The sequence below is a fragment of the Panthera tigris genome, chromosome C1, assembly GCF_018350195.1.
Source record: "Panthera tigris isolate Pti1 chromosome C1, P.tigris_Pti1_mat1.1, whole genome shotgun sequence".
Classification (NCBI taxonomy): domain Eukaryota; kingdom Metazoa; phylum Chordata; class Mammalia; order Carnivora; family Felidae; genus Panthera; species Panthera tigris.
In genome coordinates, this window is record NC_056667.1 from 192,991,246 (window position 1) to 193,013,636 (window position 22,391).

The following is a 22,391-nucleotide window of genomic DNA, read 5'->3' on the forward strand; positions in this document are numbered from 1 at the left end:
TTGAGATATTTTAAGCAAATGCACTTTTGTCCTTAACCATTAATGAATGTCAGGGAGTATCTAAAATAAATATTCTAAAGACAATTTGAAGATGTGGATAGACTGACCAAGGACAAGTTACTGCTCTCAAAATTTGAAGTAGATTTTACCACAAACAATGGGTAATTCTAAACATTCTTCTGAAACATTTCTACCTCCTTCAAGTAGGATTAGACACAGCAGCAAACTGGCATGCTCCCAGGAATCTGACTAAAAGAAGTTGGTCCTGTGATTGGACTAGATTGCTTCATCATAAATGTACTAGACTGAGGAAGTAAAAGCTTCAGCCTATAGTTGTGAGAATGATCATGTGACCTATCAAGATTATTGTCTTAAGCTTTTACTCCACTTATTCTACAAGGTGTTTGTGTGTGTGTGTGTGTGTGTTTCTATCTTCCCTGTTCTTTTCTGAAGTCCTATGTAGCAGGCTTTCCTGAAAGCATGAGTCTTCCAATTTTCGTATATCAGAATCACCTGTTGGTCTTGTTAAAATACCAATCAATTTCCAAGCCCCATGCCGAGAAATTCTAATTTATCAGATCAATACTGGAGGTAATTGGTTGAAAACACTTTTAAGGTACATTGGAATGGGTGATTGCCAAAGAATGTGTCAGTTTCATGATTTTAGTACCTTTTCTGAAACGAGATAAAAGAGTTTATCTTAAAGGTATTTCTAAACCGACATTCACATGGTCTCTGTTATGTATACTAGGTCTTACCCAGGTGTAGTTACTCTTTGCACTTGGTGTCATTTTTTACATGTTCTCCAGTGGACTTAGAACTTGAGAGAATGCCAAATCCTAACCATTAGACCACCAGGGAGCATCTGGAGTTAGGACTTGAGTCCAAATCTACTGTGCCTGAAAAATTAGGTTCAAAAGATTCTCTTCTCACCCAGTGAGCTAGTGTTGGCCAACATCCCATAGCTGACAGAACCTTTTTCTATGTGTTTATCTTGAGGTTGGGTATTGATGAATAATTCATTCAACATTTAACAAATATTTGAAACCCAGCTGAAAACTAAATGGCATTTTGGACAGTTTGTATATTACTATCATGTTTTCTTTGTGTGCATCTTACTTTTGCATGACCCCTTTCAGACTTTGAAAGAAAAATATGAAAACCTCCAACTAGGTAGGCAGAAAATTAAAAAATGGTTTCTTTTCAGTGCAATGTGTCTCTGATTTGCATCTTTAGCCCTGAGAAAAGAAATTCACTTGGTACTTCAGGAAGACAATAGAGCTGTAAGGGACATTTTATTCTTGGTGTTTCTACTGAGTTTTTATTTCTTCCCTTGAAGAAATTTCCCTTGAAATAGTGGAGAAAATGTGACAGTCGTATCTTATTTTCTTGTATCTTCAAGTGTTCAGGGCATATGTTCCTAGAAACTTTTGTTTGGTGCACTTAAATAAATGTATCTATTTGCTCCTTGTTGTAAAGAACAGGAAGTATAGGAACTATCAGAGCTTATCAAACTATTTTTTTGCTAGTACAGGATTCAGGTAGTCCAATGATAGATGGAGGTCTAGATGAAAATGCTTCTCTTTTCAAACTGGGCTTAAAATTCATTCAGTTTTAATGTGCATATATTAAACCTTTAGGGAGAACCAACAAAAATGTGTTTTTTGGACATCATCAATATAAGTCACTTCTCATTTTAAAGTTATCATTCACTTAGTACCAACATTTGCTAGAATAGTAATTAAAAGCGTACTCTACGGAAGATAGATAAAAGAGAAATACTGTTTTTAAAAAACTAAGTAATGTTAGGGGTGTCTGAGTGACTCCATCAGTTAAGCGTCCGACTCTTGATTTCAGGTCAAGTCATGATCTCAGGGTTCTTGAGCTGGAACCCTGAGTCAGGCTCTGCGCTGCTAGCATAAAGCCTGGTTGGGATTCTCTCTCTCCCTCTCTCTGCTCCTCCCCCACTCATGTGTGTGTGAGTGTGCTCTCTCTCTCTAAAAAAAAATAATAAAACAAAAATAAATGAAAAAACTAAGTAATGTTAGTTTTTGCAAGAACTCATATTTGTCACGTGACTTTGTTAACCTATAACCTTTCTGAAAGATCTAGAACATTAAGGCCTTATAAATGTTCTCTGTGGAAAAAATTTAAGTCTTTTTGTATTTTATTCATTTTACATACATGAGGGATAATATGAGAGCTACTGTGTGCTAAATAATATTATAGAATTTTCTTTTTTTTTTTAATTTTTTTTTTTAACATTTATTTTTGAGACAGAGAGAGACAGAGCATGAACAGGGGAGGGGCAGAGAGAGAGGGAGACACAGAATCTGAAGCAGGCTCCAGGCTCTGAGCTATCAGCACAGAGCCCGACATGGGGCTCGAACTCACGGACTGTGAGATCATGACCAGAGCCACAGTCGGACGCTTAACCGACCGAGCCACCAAGGCACCCCTATATAATTTTCTCAAAAGAGTGATACCTTAAAGTAAATTGTTAGAAGGCAATAGGCATGGTCATTATTTATTTATAATATATAGTTTGCCTGATTTCAGAAAAGATTTGACAAGTTTTACAATTAAAAACAGAACATAGTACCACAGTCTTAGGCTGGGAAATACTGCAGTGAAGCATTAAAGTTCCTAGTAATTAAAGAAAGATATCAAAAGTGATATATTACTTGATTGTCTAGGAAATGTCAAAAATCAACAAAATAAATATATTTGAAATTCCAATATAAATTACTTTATTGTGTATATTCTTGTGCAAGGGACAATCATATCACAAAAGGCAATGTTTTCAAGAATGGCTTTATACAATCAGAAGCAGACTTTCAGGTTGCCTGTAGGCCAGTGCAAATTTTTTTCACACACACAAAAAGCAGTGCATATAGATATATATGAATTCATGTAAGTATCTAGATAGATACTCAGATAAAATCCGGAGTTTTGAAACATAGAGCATTACAGTCTTAGACCTGGGCAATTTGAAAAGCAGATGTATTTAAATATAGCAGAATCTTAATATAGGAGAAATATAATTATTGATATTATAATAAATATTCAAGTAATCTGATAAATAATAGTGGTGCCGACTGGCACACCTATCCATAAGCTACAAAATGTATCTCCAGGAACCTAAACTAGTTATAATATTGATATATTTATTTATTTATTTATTAAGTAATTAAAAATTGGAATTTATCTGTCCCAAGCTATCGATTGAATTTTGCCATACAGACATGTTTTATGTTAAGTTAGGCATTTAATTTTGTTGTTGTTGTTGTTGTTCCTTGTGTATCTTACTTGTATAGCTCTTCTCTTTCTTGGGATTTCTTAACTACAATTATCTAGATTTGACTACTTACAAGGCTCCTGATTCATGGTACTAAAACCTTCTACCCAATATGTGAAAAAGTACTTATTTTACTTAGCAGCATTAAACATATATACATCAACTGTATCTAAAAACAAAATTGAATGATTTTACATAAACAAATAGACAAGGGATTAGTCCATATGCCATTTCAACTTGGAATTTAATCTGTAGAAAAACTGTATTCATTCTGGTTTTAATATACGGTGGTATACATTGAATCTTTAAGAGGTTGGAAATCTGATCAATGCCAAGTCATATCATTTGGCCCATATCCCTAGAATCAAAAGTTAATGACAGATTGCCACATGGTAATGAATCTTACATTTTTTAAATAATTAGTCATCAAAGAAATGACTGAGAGTGTAGCAGTGATCAAGGGTTCAACAGCTGGGATAAGAGCATGCATTGTTGAGGAGGAAAAGCTACAATTTTTTTTTTCCTGAAGTTAGTTAATATACTGTGTAGTCTCGGCTTCAGGAGTAGAATCCGGTGATTCATCACTTACATATAACACCCAGTGCTCATCCCAACAAGTGCCCTCCTTAATGCCCATCACCCATTTTCCCCACCCTCGTCAACCCTCAGTTTGTTCTCTGTATTTAAGAGTCTCTTATGGTTTGCCTCCCTCTCTGTTTGTATCTAATTTTTCCCTCTCTTCCCCTATGTTCATCTATTATGTTTCTTAAATTCCACATGTGAGTGAAATCATATATCTATCTTTCTCTGACAGACTTATTTTGCTTAGCATAATACCCTCCAGTTCCATCCACATTGTTGCGAATGGCAAGATTTCATTTTTGTTGTTGTTGTTACCTAGTAGTATTCCATTGTATATACATACACCACATCTTAACCCATTCATCAGTTTATGGACATTTGGGCTCTTTCCATACTTTGGCTATTGTCGATAGTGCTGCTGTAAACATTGGGGTGCATGTGTCCCTTCGAATCTGCACTCCTGTGTCCTTTGGATAAATTCCTAGTAGTGCTATTGCTGGGTGATAGGGTAATTCTATTTTTAATTTTTTGAGGAACCTCCATACTGTTTTCCAGAGTGGCTGTACCAGTTTGCATTCCCACCCAACAGTGCAAGAGGGTTGCCCTTTCTCCACATCCTCACCAACATCTGTTGTTTCCTGAGCTGTTAATTTTAGCTACTCTGACTGGTGTGAGGTGGTATCTCATTGTGGTTTTGATTTGTATTTCCCTGATGATGAGTGACATTGAGCATCTTTTCATGTGGCTGTTAGCCATCTGGATGCCTTCTTCGGAGAAGTGCCTATTTATGTCTTCTGCCCATTTCTTCACTGGAATATTTGTTTTTTGGGTGTGGAGTTTGGTAAGTTCTTTATAGATGTTCTATACTAACCCTTTATCTGATATGTCATTTGTAAGTATCTACTCCCATTCTGCCGGTTATCTTTTCATTTTGTTGATTGTTTCCTTTGGCAGAAGCAAAAAGCTAGAATTTTAAGAACTGGAATTTTAAAGGCTGGAATTTTGATGAAAGAAGAAAGAACTCTGTTCTTAGAGAAGTCTCAAATATCAGCAGGAAATTGTTAAATAAAAAAAAATGGTAGCAAAGATTGAAACTTATCACTCAAGTCCATGACTGACATTTTTGGTGGCACAAGATCTTCTCTCAGCTTTCTTTCCAACTGTGTATCTTAATTGAGATGAATACTGGGGCCTGCAATATGCAGCATAATAGCAATGTAATGATAAAGTCAAGTGAAATATCTCATTCTGATATAAAGAGAAATTTGAACCCTTAAGATCTCTTTTTAAAAAATCCATTTTACAGGGTGCCAGGGTGGCTCAGTCGGTTGAGCATCCAACTCTTGATCATAGCTTAGGTCTTAATCTCAGGGTCATGAGTTCAAGTCCTGCATTGGGCTCTGTGCTGAGCATGGAGCCTACTTAAAAATAATAATAAAAATTAAAAAAAATAAAAATCCATATTACAAGTAGCTGTATCCTCACTGATATTGGCACTTGTGTTTAGCCCTAGCAGGTAAGATTCCCATTGCAAATTTGTTGTACATTGGAAGTCAATGTCTCGGACTTAGTACAGTTCTTTTTAACTTAATAATTTCCTTGCCCACATTATCAAGCTAGGCTTTTGGAAGAGAGGGATGTGGGGAAGAATTCAGGTAGCTTTTCAGTTTAATTCTCAAGTAAGATGATTGTGTGGCAGATCCCCAGCTGCTCAGTTGGTCAGAGCAGTTAGGATCTGTGATCTTTTGCGATATGGAAAATAGAGTCTTTCTCATTACACAGTAGGAATGGATGTTACAATTTCTAGTACCTCACAAGTTTCCTTCTATATTTTGGAGGGGATTGGAGTTTATCTCAGCTTTCTTATCTTTTTTAATACTACATTCACGGTTTTCAGAGAGATTCAGGTAATGAAAGACTATATATATCAGGAAGAAGAAATGAAAGGAAGCTGTGGTCACTTTTAACTATATTGTAAAACCATTTGGAGGAGTGGAAATAATCTACGACCCTATAACACTGATTAGGAATTTAAGTGAAATTTACCATGTATGTGTGGGATTTTCATAATACCATGTTGTAATTATAAGTTTGTATGGCCAAATAGTGTGTCCTTTGATTCCAGCAACTTTTCAGTACAGCAGAAGAAAATCTTTCCAAATCATATTTTCTGTCAAAGTAGTTTTGTCAGAGCAATGATGATTGTAGCTTGAAATCTCCTCAAATGATTTTCACTTAATAGATGGTTAGACTATGTACATTTCAAATACCCAACAAATTAGAAAGTGGCATCTGATTCGTCTGCAAGTGTTTTAAAGTGTATTATCTGAATAGTCTTATCAGGAAGTCAAATAATGCATTTTAGGTAACTAATTCCCTGTATTTGTGCCTCTGATATTAATTGGAGCAGCATGACCAGACAGCTCTTTCTTTTTCCAAAATTAGCTTTTATTGATTAACTGAAAAAAAAAAAAAAAAAAAAGAATCCAAAGCTCTAAAGCTTTGAACATTAAGGAGTTTGTTTACTTTGTAAATGCCTGGTTTCTTTAAAACAAAGTATCTTAACATTTTAAGATAATTAATTTTAAGATAATTAATTGATACTGTCCCCAATAAGGCATTGGTTTTTTAGGTTCAAGGTGAAGATTTTTGGTCACTGACAAATCTTCCTCAGAGAGCCTTGGGGAAAAAACTGCCAGTTTTAGCTAGGAGTTTGGGTTCTTATATTGTTTTATTTACTTGGACTCTCTGTGGCTAGGACTCTTGGTGTTAAACAAGGGCTAAAATGCAAACCTGAGAATTTCCCAAATCCTTTTGGACATGTTAATAAACATGGCACCAAAAAAAGTTTTCTATGCTGAACTGGTTGGAATGCTTTGGACATCATTGCCCATCCCTAAGATTCAAAAGTCCAGTAGCTTATCAAAAACTCTTAAAAACCTCAAGTTATATACATGCCTCTGTAGCTCAGCATTTCTCAAGCTTATTTGAGCACTTTACCACTGTCTTCTTCCCCAAAACACATAACCAAGACTAATCATGAAAAAAATCAGACAAATTTCAATAGAGGAATTATCTATACCTGACCAGTATTTTTCAAAGTCATCAAAAGCAAGGAAAGTCTGAGAAATTCTTACAGCCAAGAGGAACCTGAAGAGACATGGCAATGAAATGTAATGTATCCTGGATGGAATTTTAGAACAACAACAACAAAAGGACATTAGCTAAAACTAAGATAATCTAAATGAACTATGGACTTTAGTTAATAATATATTAATATTTTATAATTAATTATAACAAATATACCATACTAAGGTAAGATGTTAGTGATAGAAAATTGTGTACAGGGGTGCATGGGAACTTCTTGTACAATCTGGTTAATATTTCTATAAATCTAAAACTGTTCTAAAATTATAAAGCCTATTAATTTTTTTTAAAGTGGCATTAACAAGGCATGTACTTGTTTTGGGGGAAACTTGCTACTTACGAGTATTTACTCAGCATGCAAACTAGATTGGATAATGTAGGAATATGGAAATTTAAATTAAACTATTTTAGTAAAGAAAAGTAAAGAAATCAAGGCATGTAAAGAAAGGATGCTGAGCCAAGGGTCTCAAATTCAAAGGTGACAATTTGAATCCACATAATTTCTTCAGCCCATTGGACATAGAAGATGCTGCGACACTGAGAAAAAATATAATCTGTATATACCTAAATGAGTCCTTTGATTTTTGACTGGAAGGCAATGACAGAATGGAGTCTAGAACAGTGCAGAATCATCTTTATAAAAGACGTAGGGAAGATTTCAGATGTGTACCTGGAGTGCTTAATTCTGACGGTGATCCCTTCTATCAGGCTTCCATGTCTCAGACATTTCCCATGTCTGCCTTGGAACATTCTTTCAGTCCCATATAATATCCGGAGACAGATTTGCAAGTAACTCTTGTTATTGTACCAAGTTTTCAGACTCTTGTTCCTGTGGCAATAACTCCAGAAAACTACTTAAAATATTTTATATATAAGGACTTGCAGTATCATGGCTAGTAGTATAATTCTAACAACAATAACAGAGATTAGAGATTGTAACTGTTAATTATTGGACATGACTGGGACTGTGCTGAGCCCTGTATATTTTTCTTTTTTTTTCTTTTAATTTTTTTCAAGGTTTATTCATTTTTCAGAGACAGAGCGTGAGCAGAGGAGGGGCAGAGAGAGAGGGAGACACAGAATCTGAAACAGGCTCTAGGCTCTGAGCTGTCAGCACAGAGCCTGAAGCGGGGCCTGAACTCATGGACAGCGAGATCATGACCTGAGCTAAAGTTGGACGCCCAACCGACTGAGCCACCCAAGGCGCCCTGCCCTGTATATTTTTCTGTCTAAACTTTACAATAATAAACTAGGCATCATTGTCCTCGCTTTACAGATGAAGAGACACTTCTGGGGATAAAGTTCTTTACACATTGTCGGTGATATAGGGATGCTCCTTGGTTTATTCACAAGCCCTTCAATCAATGCTTTGAAAGCTGAATTCATATCACTTTTTAAATATGTTCTTAAGGACAATAAATAGAACCCTTATGGGAAGCAGTTTGGAGGTAGGTTTGGTATTGTAGTCAAATTAGTTTAAATGAGTTAACTCATCTAGCTCTTCAGCTATGAATAGAAAACTAGAATGAGAACCTGAAGAACACATTGAAATTTGGGGGGAAAAAAAAGACAAATGCTTGTCAGGAATTTGGTGGGAAAGCTTACTTTCTTTACAACTTAGTTTACTTGTGATGTCTCTAAACAGAGCTTAGTAACAGGAAGATTTGTTTTAATACAATTTTGTTTGCTTGTTTGGATGTTTTTACTTGAGTTACTGTTTTGAAAACAGGAAAGTAAAAAAAAAAAAAAAGGAAAGAAAAAGAAAAAGGGTAAGTGTTCTTAGTTTCCATCAGAGACAGTCATGGCCTGTGTCTATATCCTCAGTCTGGGAACAGTAGGCCATGAATAAGACTACATTGCTGGCAACAGCTTTCTAGAAGTGAGTAATGAATCATCTCTTATCAACTACATGTCTAAACCTAGTGACATCAGTGTGTAAGTGAAGGCCATGCAATGTCTGTCACTGACTTAATGTGTACAAAACACCTACTCCATGACTTTTTCAAACTTTACTATAATTCACAGTTACTGATACATGTCAGTAATTTAACTTTTCCACATCTGATTTGACTTAGTTGTGAAATAACATTATAAGGTAGGATGTAGGTCTAATACTGTATTTTTTTATCTTTTCTCTGTAAGATATACTAAGACAAAATCTTAATATATCTATATATACTCTTAATACATAGGGTTTAGGAAAATTTGCTGAGAAACTAAGTCAAAACTCTCTTTTAATATACAGTATCCAAGAAAACATATCCATCTCTGGTTTGAACTGAACACCTTTGAAATGGAAAAAGCTAATGTGGGGGCACCTGCGTGGCTCAGTCGGTTAAGCATCCGACTTCAGCTCAGGTCATGATCTCACTGTCATGGGTTCAAGCCCTGCATCAGGCTTTATGCTGATAGCTCAGAGCCTGGAGCCGGCCTCACATTCTGTGTCTCCCTATCTCTCTGCCCCTCCCCAACTTGTGCTCGCTCTCTCTCTTTCTCTCTCTGTCTCTCTCTCTCAAAAATAAATAAACATTAATTTTTTTTTAAAAAAAGACTAATGTGTTAGCCATTGTCTTTTCTAGGGTTCAGGGAGAATTGTGTTTTTAAATATTTTTTTTAAATTTTTTAAAATGTTTATTTTCGAGAGAGAGAGAGACAGAACATGAGTGGGGGGAGGGGCAGAGAGAGAGGGTGACACAAAATCTGAAACAGGCTCCGGGCTCTGAGCTGTCAGTGTAGAGGCCAACTTGGGGCTCCAATTCACAAACTGTGAGATCATGACCTGAGCCGAAGTTGGATGCTTAACCAACTGAAGCACCCAGGCATCCCTGAGAATTGCTTTTAAAAGAGTACTTGGAGTAGTTTCCCCCAATTCATCATTTCCCCCTCAGCCATTTGTTTTCTCACATACTTCTACCCAATTTTCTCATACTACAAATTTTCCCTATCCTGAAGGATTCCTTGACTCTACTGTATAGTCAATATCATGTATCAATGAAAGTTAGATATCTCCTTAAATGCCAAATACTAGTGTAAAAAATATATATGTAAATTAATGGTGATCCTGTATTAAAAGAATTGATACGCCAGAAGAGATCTGTAAAAACTAAGGTATTAACAACAGCTGTTTTCTTGATATTAACAGTCGATTATTGAGCATGTTTTTTTGACCATAGCTAACTATTGAGTTTGCTGTAAGTGTGCCCTATCTTAGTAATATTAGATCGTAGTTCCCCATAGTGATGGCCGCTATTGTTTTTATTCCAATCCCAGAAGAGGTCACAAGGTGTAGAAGAATGGCAGATGATCGGAAAGATGAAGCAAAGGCGCCTCACTGGACCTCAGCTCAACTAACAGAAGCATCTGCACATCCACATCCACCTGAGATTAAGGACCAAGGCGGGGCAGGGGAAGGACTTGTCAGAAGTGCCAATGGATTCCCATACAGGGAGGATGAAGAGGGCGCCTTTGGAGAACATGGGTCACAGAGCACCTATTCAGATACCAAAGAGAATGGCATCAATGGAGAGCTGACCTCAGCTGACAGAGAAACAGCAGGTAACCAAGGGCTCCTCTGTCACCAGTGCTGGCTTTGTGCTTTGAAGTCTGTTTAGTCTGAAACTGAATTAATTTACCATGATGACCTTCTTTCACCAGCACAAGGTCTAAAATTCCAGTCCGTCAGGGAAAATAGACACCGAGAAAAAAGAAAAATCTTGAGGAGGAGCCTAACACTCCCCCAAATTAGTTGTATTCTTAATTTCATCTCCCTATTTAGTTTTACCACTTTAACTTTAATGGACAGATGGCTCAGTGTGTGTGTGCTTTTGCTAGTTAACTCTCAGCTTTTTTAACTCATTGAAAGAAAACTTCACAAATGCTTTGAATGATATTGGACCTAAATCTGATTGACTGATTAGAAGCATATGTACATTTTAGGTCAGAAAGCCATATAGAGCCTATCTCCCAGCCTGTAAAAAAAAAAGAGACAGAGAGATTGGGGCGCCTGGCTGGCTCAGTTGGTGGAACGTGCGATTCTTGATCTTGGGATTGTGAGTTCAAGGCCCAAGTTGAGTATAGATATTACTTTAAAAAAATAAAATCTTAAAATAAAAAGAGAGAGATAATAGGGAAGGGAGGGGAGGGGAGGGAAGGGAAGGAAACACATACATGGGAACCATTTCATACTTCCTCAGAGAGCTTTTTAAGAACTAATATTACAGATGCTTGAAGGAGAACTTAATTTGGCTTACTCCTAAGTACTTCCTTTCAAAGTGCAATTTCTACCAATAGTCCTCTTTACTCTCATTGATAATAGCTTCCTTGATGGTGTAGTCATTATAAAGCATTAACAGCATAGAGAAACACTTGCTTTCACTATATTCTTCGCCATTACTTTCCGTTTTTTCTGTCATAAGAATTTAATGTGTTTGTACACAATAACTTGCTGACATGCTACTCCAAAAAGAGGAGGTAAACTATAAGTAATAAGAAAGGTAATGCCTCCTTCAGAGTCATCCCTTGTTTATTCAAAGACTGATTTTCTGCAGTCAGCAGCACTTATCAACTGTATGCTTTGTTCAAAAAATATACTTAAAATTAATGGGGGTAATATTAAAGGCTTCTCAAATAACTGAAGAGAAATTACATAAGGACATGCTATAATTTTTTTAATCCACTCATTTGATATACTACTGTTGAGCATTTTCTATATGCAAGGTATATTAGCTTCTGTGCCAGGGCACTTGCAAGGAGTGGTCTCTGAACTTCACAGAGCAGAGGATGCAGTAGCAGACATGAGGCCTGTGCACACAATTCAAATGCAAAACACAATGTATTGTGTGCCAAATGAGCAGTATAGAAAGGCAAAGTTGAAGAGAGATCATTATTACTTGGGACCAAAGTTCCCAAATTGCGTACAGAAGCATCTTGATAAGTCGCAGCAAACTCAGGGGTGTGGCAGAATATTTTAAATGCTCAAAGGAAACACAGAGATACTCAACATCTGTTAAGCACTACATGACCTCAAGATAGTCCACAGTTTCAACATTCGATTACAGTATAAAATATAAATATAAATATAAATATAAAATCCTTTTCAAGATTTATCTTTGTGAAGTCAGGTTTTCGGCTGTAATAAGAAGCAAGTACCCTGCAGAAAGTCATGTGGAACAGGAGAAGAGAGTGGCAGTGTCCAATCTAATTTAAGTATTTGAGCAGCTGCACAGTGCTCAACAGACACATATGCCCCATTAGTAAGGAATTGTGGATACGAGAGAAGTAAAAATGTTATTTTTGCCTTTCGTGGCCACAATGAGGATTAAATGAGATAGTAAAGTGTACAAAGTCAATGAATCAAGAAATAGTATCTATTAATTACCATTAGTGTTATTGGTGGTGGTAGTAGTGGTGTAAATATGGACGATAGGGCACTCTTGATCAAGGAATATTTTTCTAAAGTTGAGTATAATACAACTTGAACAGGGCAGGACCTGAGTGTCAGGAGCACTAACTAGGAACATTTTGAAGAAACTGAAGCATGAAGAGACGAGGACATGAGGAGCAAAATTGTTGTGGGGAAAGCAAGAGATCATGTGATAGACCAACATTTTTCTCATCGTCATATCTTGCAACACCTGACATTACACTTCAAGGACTCACTAAATGTATGTTGAATGAGTGAGTGAATGAATGCAAAAGAAGAAAGAAAGTCCTACTTAAATTAATGGTGAATGAAAACTCTTGAAAGTCTTGCTTTGTCTCTTGGGGTCTCACCAGCTGAATCTTACTGATGATGATAGAGGCTTGAAATATACTAAGGAAAAAAATCCCTGTAGCGTGTTTGGTCAAGGAAGAACCAATATCACTTACTATTTCATTTTTTCAGTGGTCTTAATTAAATATTTAAGAGCATCAGAAAAATCTCTTTGCCAGGTCAGTATGTCCTTGCCAGCTTCTTTGAGAAAATAATATAAATTAAAAAGAGATTAACAGATGTTTCTTTTAATTTATGGGTTCAGGACCACCCAGAGTTAATTTTGAATTCAATTCAACATATATCACACGAATCTTGTACTGCCTTTGAGAAACTGATTCTGAAAGTTCTATATATATGTTCATAGTGAAAAAAGTTGTAAGCAGCCGGTTGTGGGTCACCAGAGTGAAGTGTGCAATCCAAACTATGATGTTTCTTAAGTTAAACTCCCTCCAGAAATAACAGGCCATGTTTAAGTCCATAAAATATCCATATGTAGAAAGCTGTGGGAAAGGAAAAATGTGAGATATTGTCTCATATCTACAGAAGATGTTCTAGTGATAATTCAATGTGCAGTTAGATTTTTCTCCAAACTTTTGCTTAATAAAATAATGCATTTTATTATTGATGGTTTATATATAACTGTTTCACAAACAAAGATCATTCCCAATAAAAAGAAGTGTCCTTAAATCTCAAAGATAGTCTTTAGAAATGCTAACCATTGATAATAGGCATCACTAGTGTGAGCTGGCATTGTATTTCAAGGTGATTAAAGAGGACCAGAGGAGCTATATACTGGCCTCCTCTTTTATCATTCACATGTAATCTATCAGTATATTGCATTTTTCCCTTACAAAAGATACTTCTCTGGGCACTTTTAACATAACACATTTCCTAGGAACATCAGGTCTTCAGCTACATGTTGTGGTGTCCAAGCCACTACTGGTTGAATCCAGAGATCTTTCTTCTTTCCTTCTTTGCTATAGTCCTCTCTTAATTTTTAGAAACAAATTTTTCCTCAAGGTTGTTTATTTTTATTCTTCTCTAAAAACAAGATCCCATAATAAATGAAACACCATCACTGCATCACTTTCTTCCTTCCTTTTGTCATCAGGTGGGCTTACTTGAACCAGAGATCTTACCTCATTCTCTCTTACCTATGCTTTTCAATGTTCACCTTCATTTCTGGGCCATGAAAATTCTTAATTTTTAGATGTGCAAACCCATAGTCAGCTTATCTTTGATCTTATGTGCTGAGGCTGGGAAAGGGGGAGAAAGGAATTCTAGAAGGCAATAATATTTTAAATTATATATATTTTTTTACAGATTATTCTAGATGTTGGCTCTTTTCTTACAATTGAAAGCTAATCCATAGAAAAGTAGATAGATTTACTCGCTTATTGTAGCATAACTTTTAATTACTTTAAGAATTATTCCTGTATTTATTCACTAAAGTAACCTTTTTAGAAGCCATGACATAAAAGTCCCCCCCCCCGCCCACCCCGCAAAAGGAGAAACCATTGAGAATCTAGTCATTTAGGAAAGCTGCTATTATAATGAAACTAAATCCATCATTTTTTTTAATTTATTTTTTTATTGAAATATAGTTGACACATAAAGTTACTTTAGTTTCAAGCATACAACATAGTGATTCAACTTCTCTACACATTATGATACGCTCCCCACAAATATAGCTGCCATCTGTCACCATACAACACTATTACAGTACCACTGACTGTATTCCCTATGCTGTACCTTTCAGCCCCATGACCTACTCATTCCATAACTGGAAGCCTGTACCTTCCTCTCCATGCTCATCTTGCCCCGCCCCCTCACCCCATTCCCTCTTGGTTAATTCTCTTTATTTAGGAGTCTCTTTCTGCTTTTTGTTTGTTTTAAAACAGTCATTTTAAATCGTCTTCCAAAGCATGAATCATAAAAGGCTTGTAATAAACCTTTCCTCTCTTTTCTGCCTCATCTTTATTGAAGAAAGCAAGAGGACTGCATTTGGTACCCCCAGAGTTCCAATCCTGACTGGAAATTAGTAGCCGCATCTTTTTTTTATTTAGAAAAAAAAAATTTTTGTTAAGTTTATTTATTTATTGAGAGAGAGAGAGAGAGAGAGAGAGCAAGCAAGCGAGTATGAGCAGGGGAGGGGCAGAGAGAGAGAGGGAGAGAGAGAGAACCTCAAGCAGGCTCCACACCATCAATACAGAGCCCAACCCACGAACCATGAGATCATGACCTGAGCTGAAACCAAAAGTCAGATGCTTAACTGACTGAGCCACTCAGGCGCTCCTAAGAGCCGTATCTTTAAGTTTCTTATCTTTCTTATCATATTAGCATTCATATCAAGATCACTGCAAGAGACAGGTAAGACCACCTTTCAGTCCTCCTCTTTACTGGTGTAGTCACCCATCTGAGATCCCATGACCACAGCCAGACTGCAGGTCTCCAACTGCATAGACCTGTGCGCTTCCCACACCCCACTCTGCCAGATTCGGAGCAGCACGGCCAGCTGCAGCTGTTACCAATTATAGCCTTCTTCTATTACAGAACAGCCACATCCCTGTACCTTTCAGCATGACAGAAAATCCTAACTTTAGTCTTGATTTTAGCATGAATGGAGCAAGAAAGGGGGCAATTCTCAGAAGTTTATAGATGCCACAACATTGAAGTATTTAAAATCATGCTTTTGTGGAGCACCTGGGTAGTTCAGTCTGTTAAGCATCTGACTCTTGATTTTAGCTCAGGTCATGAACTCATCGTTTGTGAGTTCGAGCCCTGCATGGGGCTTTGCTCTGGCAGTGCAGAGCCCGCTTGGGATTCTCTCTCTCTCAAAACAAATAAATAAACGTAAAAAAAAAAAATCATGCTTTCATGATTTTTGACTATCCTAAGGTGCAATGCTTTCAACACAAGTAAGAAAGACCAGTCAGGGGGTAAAGGCCTTTGTGATCATCAAAAGTCGGTATCAGCCATCTCTTGGAGTAAATTTAAAGATGAAAGGACGTTTCTCCAGTTACCCCCATTCCAGTTCTCCAGAGCTGCTTTGTTTTCCCAACATCCTGGGGATCCTATTCAGGTCTACTTCCTGCTGCGGCTGTGAGATCTGTAAAAGCTGTTCCAGGTGACACACTATTGCTTTTTCAGAGCTCACCAGTGGAGCTGTGCCTTTGAAAGCCTTGACCTGCACTTTAACCTCCCCAGAGCTTAGACAGCCAGGTGATCAACATACTGAGATACGCAAGTTTATTGTTGCTGGAATTAGAAGCTGAGGCTTAAAAATACATAAAGGAGGAAAAGTTTGTCATCATTCACATGCTAAAGGTTGATTATACCTTTAAGCTTCTCTTTCCCTTTTTCATCGTAGAAAATGTGAACCTGCCTTTTTCTTACCTCTCTCATTTTTCCTGCCTCCATTCCTAGATTTGAGATTTACTGGCAGGAGTCACCATCCCATTTAAAATATGGCATATTGTATATGATATTTTATTAATGTACGCAGGGCCAAAAAAAGTACAGAACCATGTCTCTCGTGAGACGACTAAAGCCATCTGCACCACCCCACAAGACAAGTAAACACGCTGGCCTAACAATACAAGAGGTTGCAGATTTTCCTTGTTGCCACGGCAACCACTCATTGCTCTAGCTGCCATTTCCCTGAGCTGCGCAGAGAGAGGAGTGTGCAGAGCACAGTTATTTAGCATTCAAGGCTGGATCTGCAGAAAAGCACCAGGGCCTCACTGCGAAGCGTCTGGGCCTGGAGGCGCCGATAGATGAGTACACAAAATGGGGATCTCGTCCGTGGTTTCCTTTGAATGGTTAGGCATCTGGGGCTGGAAAGAGTAAGAAAGACAGGATTGATTGAAAAAAAAAAGAAAGGCAATTCCACAAGGTTTGTATTTGTCATGTTTGCTTTGTCCTTATGTGGTCTCTATACCATTTGAGGCAGATTTGGGCATTAACTTCAATCATAAAATGTGGCTTGTCTTGTTGGTAAATAGAAGGGTCTGAACCTGATGGAGGGCTTGCTTACATGGACGTTATAACAATGAACTGTATCTCCTACTCTTGGTAAGATATGAGCTTGTATGTAGATATGAGCTTGTATATAGATATTGATAGCTAGAGCTTAAAATGTTTGCACAAAGTGGAGGAAAAGACAGGCACCAGATAACGTTGTTTACTTAAATGCGCAGTTAGGGGTGGTTCTTCCTGTAAAAATTGACTTCACATCTCTCTTTGCTCTTCAGCAGAAGTCTTAAAGTAGAATGAGATTGTCTTAAGTCAATAATTCTGAATCAAAATATAAGGAAACCATGATTTCTCTAGACTTATTTTAATTGAACCCAGTGATGTAACAAATTAAAATATGATTTTGTTCCTTGGAATTTTAATTGCCTACAAACATTTCCAGTTGTGAGGAGCAAGGCTCTAACACAATATAATAAGATATTTGAAAACTAATATTAATTTGTATACACATTTACTCCCATGTATATTCTTCCACAAAATGCCTCCCATGCACTTGGTGAAAATTAGTCCCATTTCTTTACATCTTGTTTTATACTAAATGTCAGAACCACAATCCCAATCACTAAAAAAAAATATTGTTTATCATTCTCTTTGGGCACTGACACTGAAAAATTATTTTGTTGAATTTGAATCTTAATGACTGCAACAGATTTGAGCTAAGAAAAATTAAGACCTACTTGTAAAATTATTCTGTCTGGCTTTTTTTTTAATGTAAATATAATTTAATTATCACTGTATTTTCTTACTTGACCCTCTCCCCTGATCCTGTATTTTCCAAGACATTATCACATTTCCTCCTCTCTAATTTGCTATCACGTTTTGTCATCATATTTTTTTAAGGTATTTTTGAGGTTTTTAAAATCTCCACTTAGGGAAGAATTCTACATGCCCCATAAAATCCTTTTCATTTGCAGTGAGGAGATGAAAATAATCAGTCATGGAAGCAAGTCTTCCTGGATTTATTTTTGGACAATGTAAGCCTTTGTTTTGATTAGCCTTATGCATAGCCTTTATCTGTCTCTTGTTCCATTTCTTTTTTTTTTTTTTAAGTTTATTTATTTACTTTGATGGGGGAGGGGCAGAGAGAGGGAGAGATAGAGAATCCCAAGCAGGCTGTGTGCTGTTAGTGCAAAGCCTGATGCAGGGTTTGAACTCATGGACCATAAGATAATGACCTAAGCTGAAATCACGAGTCAGACGCTCAACTGACTGTCTCTTGTTCTATTACTAAGAATTCTGTCCTCACAAGGGGTGCCTAAGCACCCAACTTCGGCTCAGGTCATGATCTCACAGTTTGTGGGTTCGAGCCCCGCGTCAGGCTCTGTGCTACAGCTCAGAGCCTGGAGCCTGCTTCAGATTCTATATCTCCCTCTCTCTCTGCTCCTCCCCCACTTGTGTTCTCTCTCTCTCAAAAATAAATAAACATTAAAAAGAAAAAAGAATTCTCTCCTCACAAAAAAAAAGATGAGAACAACTTTAATAGTAATTTGCAACAAATAAATTCCTCTGATATCTTGAGAATATATTAATCATTGATCAACAATGTATTTTTTAAGTGTAACTTATATATAAATTAACTATATTGCTTGTATGTGTCTGAGAAAAATATCTGTCCCTGTATACCAAATAGCACCTCAAGGGCTGGCTCTGGTTTTGATGTTATTGTTGCTAAGCGGTTAGTAGACCAGGGAGTATCTCACGGTCATCGGTCATCGCTCCTCCTGTCCTTCCTCCCCTTGCGACTCTTTCTGCTTCAGGGTACCAAGCCTTTTCCTCTCATTCCCTCACCCTTCACTGCTCCTTAGCACATTACATAAAGCACGTGCTTTGACTGTCAGGGGAGTCTGGAAATTCATTTCAGGAGCAGATGAACAGAACAACTGGTGCTGCCTTGCAGATCTGATAGTGAAAGCATGATCTGACTTGGCATCGTGAGTCCTGAGGGGAAAAGGACACTGAGCCGCTTGCTGCCTGCTCACGGTGCGGCTCATCTCACAGAATGAGTCACCATTCGGCAACACTCATAGAAAATACAATTCAAAACCCAGCCAAACTGATGACATATGTCTTAGGCTCTCATTGCAACTTTTAATAAATATGCAAATGCTAGGTGGTTATTAGAACACAGAAATGAGAACAAAATGTCTGTTTCTACAGCTTATTTCAAAAGTTCAAACCTTAAGACGTTAGGCAAAATGACTAATAACAGAGGAATCAAGATTCAGAGAAAAATCATCTTTAATAGTATGATTCAGCTTCAGCAGCCTGAAAGTTAGATTCAAGATTTTCTGTCCAAATTTTTTATTTGGAAAGACAGATCGAGACAGCGTTGGGATATGAGCATCTCTGATTCTTCCATAAGTGACTCCAGCATGAAGGGTCAACTCCCCTGAGTGAACTAACAACCTTCTCTTTTGCAAAACAAGTTACATTTGCCCAACTAATCGGTGGTTTTATTCATGTTCTGCATTGAAACCAGTGATGGCAAAATGTTTTGAAAAGTTGCATATCCCACAGGAGAGGTTCTCAGAGTCTACGGTCAAAGATCCAGAACTGATGTTGATTTTATTCTTTCCAAGGAATCTCTTCTTCTGAACACCTGCATGTAACATGTTCGTATCTTGCTAATAGCACTCATCATATGGATCATGTTACTGGGCTTCTTACCTGTTTTAATCTGCAGCCCTAGGTTGTTAGTGTTTCGAGGCAGAAGCTGTGCTTCATTCATCATTTCATGTCCCTTTCAGTACGTGATGCAATGATTGTTTCCTATAGTAAGTACTAATAAATATTTTTGAATTGATATAAAGAAGAGAAAGAGTTCATATCCATGCTAGGTTTTGAGATCAGGAATCCCATAAGCAAAACAGGGCTCCAAAAATTATTTCACAGTATGAACAACGCACTTGAGAGAATGATTGTATTGAGAGAAATGCTGGATATAAAGAAGCAAAAGGAGAAACTGAGAGAGGAAGCTAGAATCAAAGTGAGGACTATCGAACTGTTGGCTGGAACAGAAAGGAATTAAGTAGGAACTCAGAAACACTGTAGTGAAAAGAAAGTCCAGAAAGGATATAGCGGAAGATGGCATGGTCTAAAAATAAGAGTGTAAGTTTGGAGTAAAGAAAATATACCTTTGACTTCATTAAGGTAGCAGTATGACACCTGATTAGAAATATTTTCTTGATGATAAAAATTAATGAACTGGAAAGAGTATGGAAACTCAGGGTAAATGACCTAAGAGACATCTATAGCAGCTAAGAAACACATGGACAGTGAATAAATTCTCATGCTCATTCCTGCAAAATTGAGCCCGATATAACAGTTGGCTCCACTTGAAAGGCACTGAAATATCCTGCAAACAGCTTTACAGTTCTTATCCCTGTTGATCCTCTGGTGTAACGTGTAAGGATCGCCTCACTGTTCTAGGTCAGGAGCTCATATTAGTTTCATTTCTGACAAATGGACAATCTGAATCTTAAAGCAAATGAATATTCTAAGTCATAGGTTTAATTATCCTTCTTTAAAGGAATATACCAGTTTCATCTTGGAGAGATGAATCTTATTTTTGAAGGTCAGCCTGAATAAAAGTATCACCAATGTCCTTTTTCTCTCTACTTCATCTTTGAGTCTGGAAAATGATTTGCAAAGATAAGTTCTTCGGTAATAAACAGCATTTCTCTACTGAATAACAGGGATATTTATTTGTTAACTTTAGGAAAAATGTTTTGATTTCAATTGGATATGCTTCTCTAGTTTCATTATTTTAAAAAATGATGGGGCGCCTGGGTGGCACAGTCGGTTAAGCGTCCGACTTCAGCCAGGTCACGATCTCGCGGTCCGTGAGGTCGAGCCCCGCGTCGGGCTCTGGACTGATGGCTCGGAGCCTGGAGCCTGTTTCCGATTCTGTGTCTCCCTCTCTCTCTGCCCCTCCCCCGTTCATGCTCTGTGTCTCTCTGTCCCAAAAATAAATAAAAAACGTTGAAAAAAAAATTAAAAAAAAAAAATGATAAGAGTTTTTTGTGACCCATTTTTTTTTTCCTTTTTGGTATATTAAAATGAAAGATGCTCCCATTTGTGTTTTCTGATTCTAATCATTAAGTATTTTAGTATTTATAAGACTGTTTTTCTTCTCCATAAGAGAAAATCATCATCATCATTTACTATTGCTTTTATAAGCAGTTTTAAAAATGAAATTTTTAGATACTTTTTCTCCTTGTTGAATTTTGCATGTTGCTATCCTTTATCTTAAAGCCTATGTACATTTTCTCTTTCTTAAAAAATTGTTTATTGTTTTTCCTCATGAGCTTAGAAACTAGAGATTTGTGCCTAAAGCATTGGAAAGATTGGAATAAATCTGCTTTACTCAAAGTTTTACCAGAACAAAAATGCTAACCTAGGGAAAACTGCTTTTTTTCCCAAAAAAAAAAAAAAAAAAAAAAAAGCTTGACCTAGGTGACAAAGCATGGAAGATATTCCTCCAGATCAGTTCTCACCCAATTCTTAAAAGTCTTGATTTCAGTCAGAAAACAAAGACTGAGTTTGAAGCAAATACAGATTCTACTCTCCTAAAAAGTCACATTTTAGGAGGGGAAGTTCATGTATTTGGGGTAATAATGATCCCTGTGATCCCTGTCCTCATGAAATATCTGCCATCCAGCCCATGAAAATTATAGTGCTTGAAATGCCCTGTGGACCACACTGAACTTAACACATGATCTGAATGAAGCATTAAAAATACTGCTCAAGATGGGGTGCCTGGGTGGCTCAGTCGGTTAAGCATCTGACTTCAACTCAGGTTATGATCTCATGGTTCATGGGTTCAAGCCCCACATAGGGCTCTGTACTGACAGCTCGGAGCCTGGAGCCCGCTTCAGAATCTGTGTTTCCCTGTTTCTCTGCCTCTCCCCCACTCACGTTCTCTCTCTCTCTCTTTCTCTCTCTTTCTCTCTCTCTTTCTCTCTCTCAAAAATAAATAAACATTAAAATAAATTTTTTTAAATACTCTCAAGAACTTGGATGTTTTGGTGACACAGATTTCCTTTCTAGTTGGATTTCATTGTTTAAGGAGGAGTAAATTGAAGCTACCCTCACTGATAATTTAATATCTTAGGACTGGATTCACCAGATGAGATTGAATTTGTTTTTTGGTTTTTTTTTTTTTAGTGTGAAAAATTATAAACTTCCCAAATTATGTTTAACTTTTTAAAGTAAATTTTTAAAATGATGAACATTTCTTCAATTCTAATTGGAAATGCTTGAGTCTCCTGTGCCCCAAATAATGCTGAGTTTCACCTCTGCCTTATGCTCTGTGATGCAATTGGATATGAAAAAACTATATAAATACAAAGTGTTTTTCTTCACCTGGTCTGTAGAGAAGTGAAAATTACCACATATGCTTTTTAGAAAATATTTTGGAAAATCTATTTGATTAAAATATTGAGGTGGTTCTTTTATTTTGTCCTATAAAATTTTAAGTATGATGCTTTAATTCATATGGTTGCATTAAGACCATACTTCTCTTCCTATAGCTTTTGATCACCTTTTTCCTATCAGACCACGTTATTCATGCCT

At 36.9% G+C, this 22,391-nt stretch overlaps 1 protein-coding gene across 14 annotated transcripts in view; it reads left to right on the plus strand.

Annotated features, from left to right (window-relative positions):
• MAP2 (microtubule associated protein 2) overlaps positions 1-22,391 on the plus strand; it is a 279,845-nt gene that overhangs the window by 194,019 nt on the left and 63,435 nt on the right. For all 14 annotated transcript variants that reach the window (XR_006220913.1, XM_042995221.1, XM_042995220.1 and 11 more), the window contains exon 5: positions 10,298-10,582. Coding sequence is in view for 13 of the 14 variants with exons in the window: in XM_042995221.1 (XP_042851155.1) it covers positions 10,321-10,582 (262 nt within the window). In the remaining variant the exon portion in view is untranslated. The remainder of the gene's footprint in view (positions 1-10,297; positions 10,583-22,391) is intronic.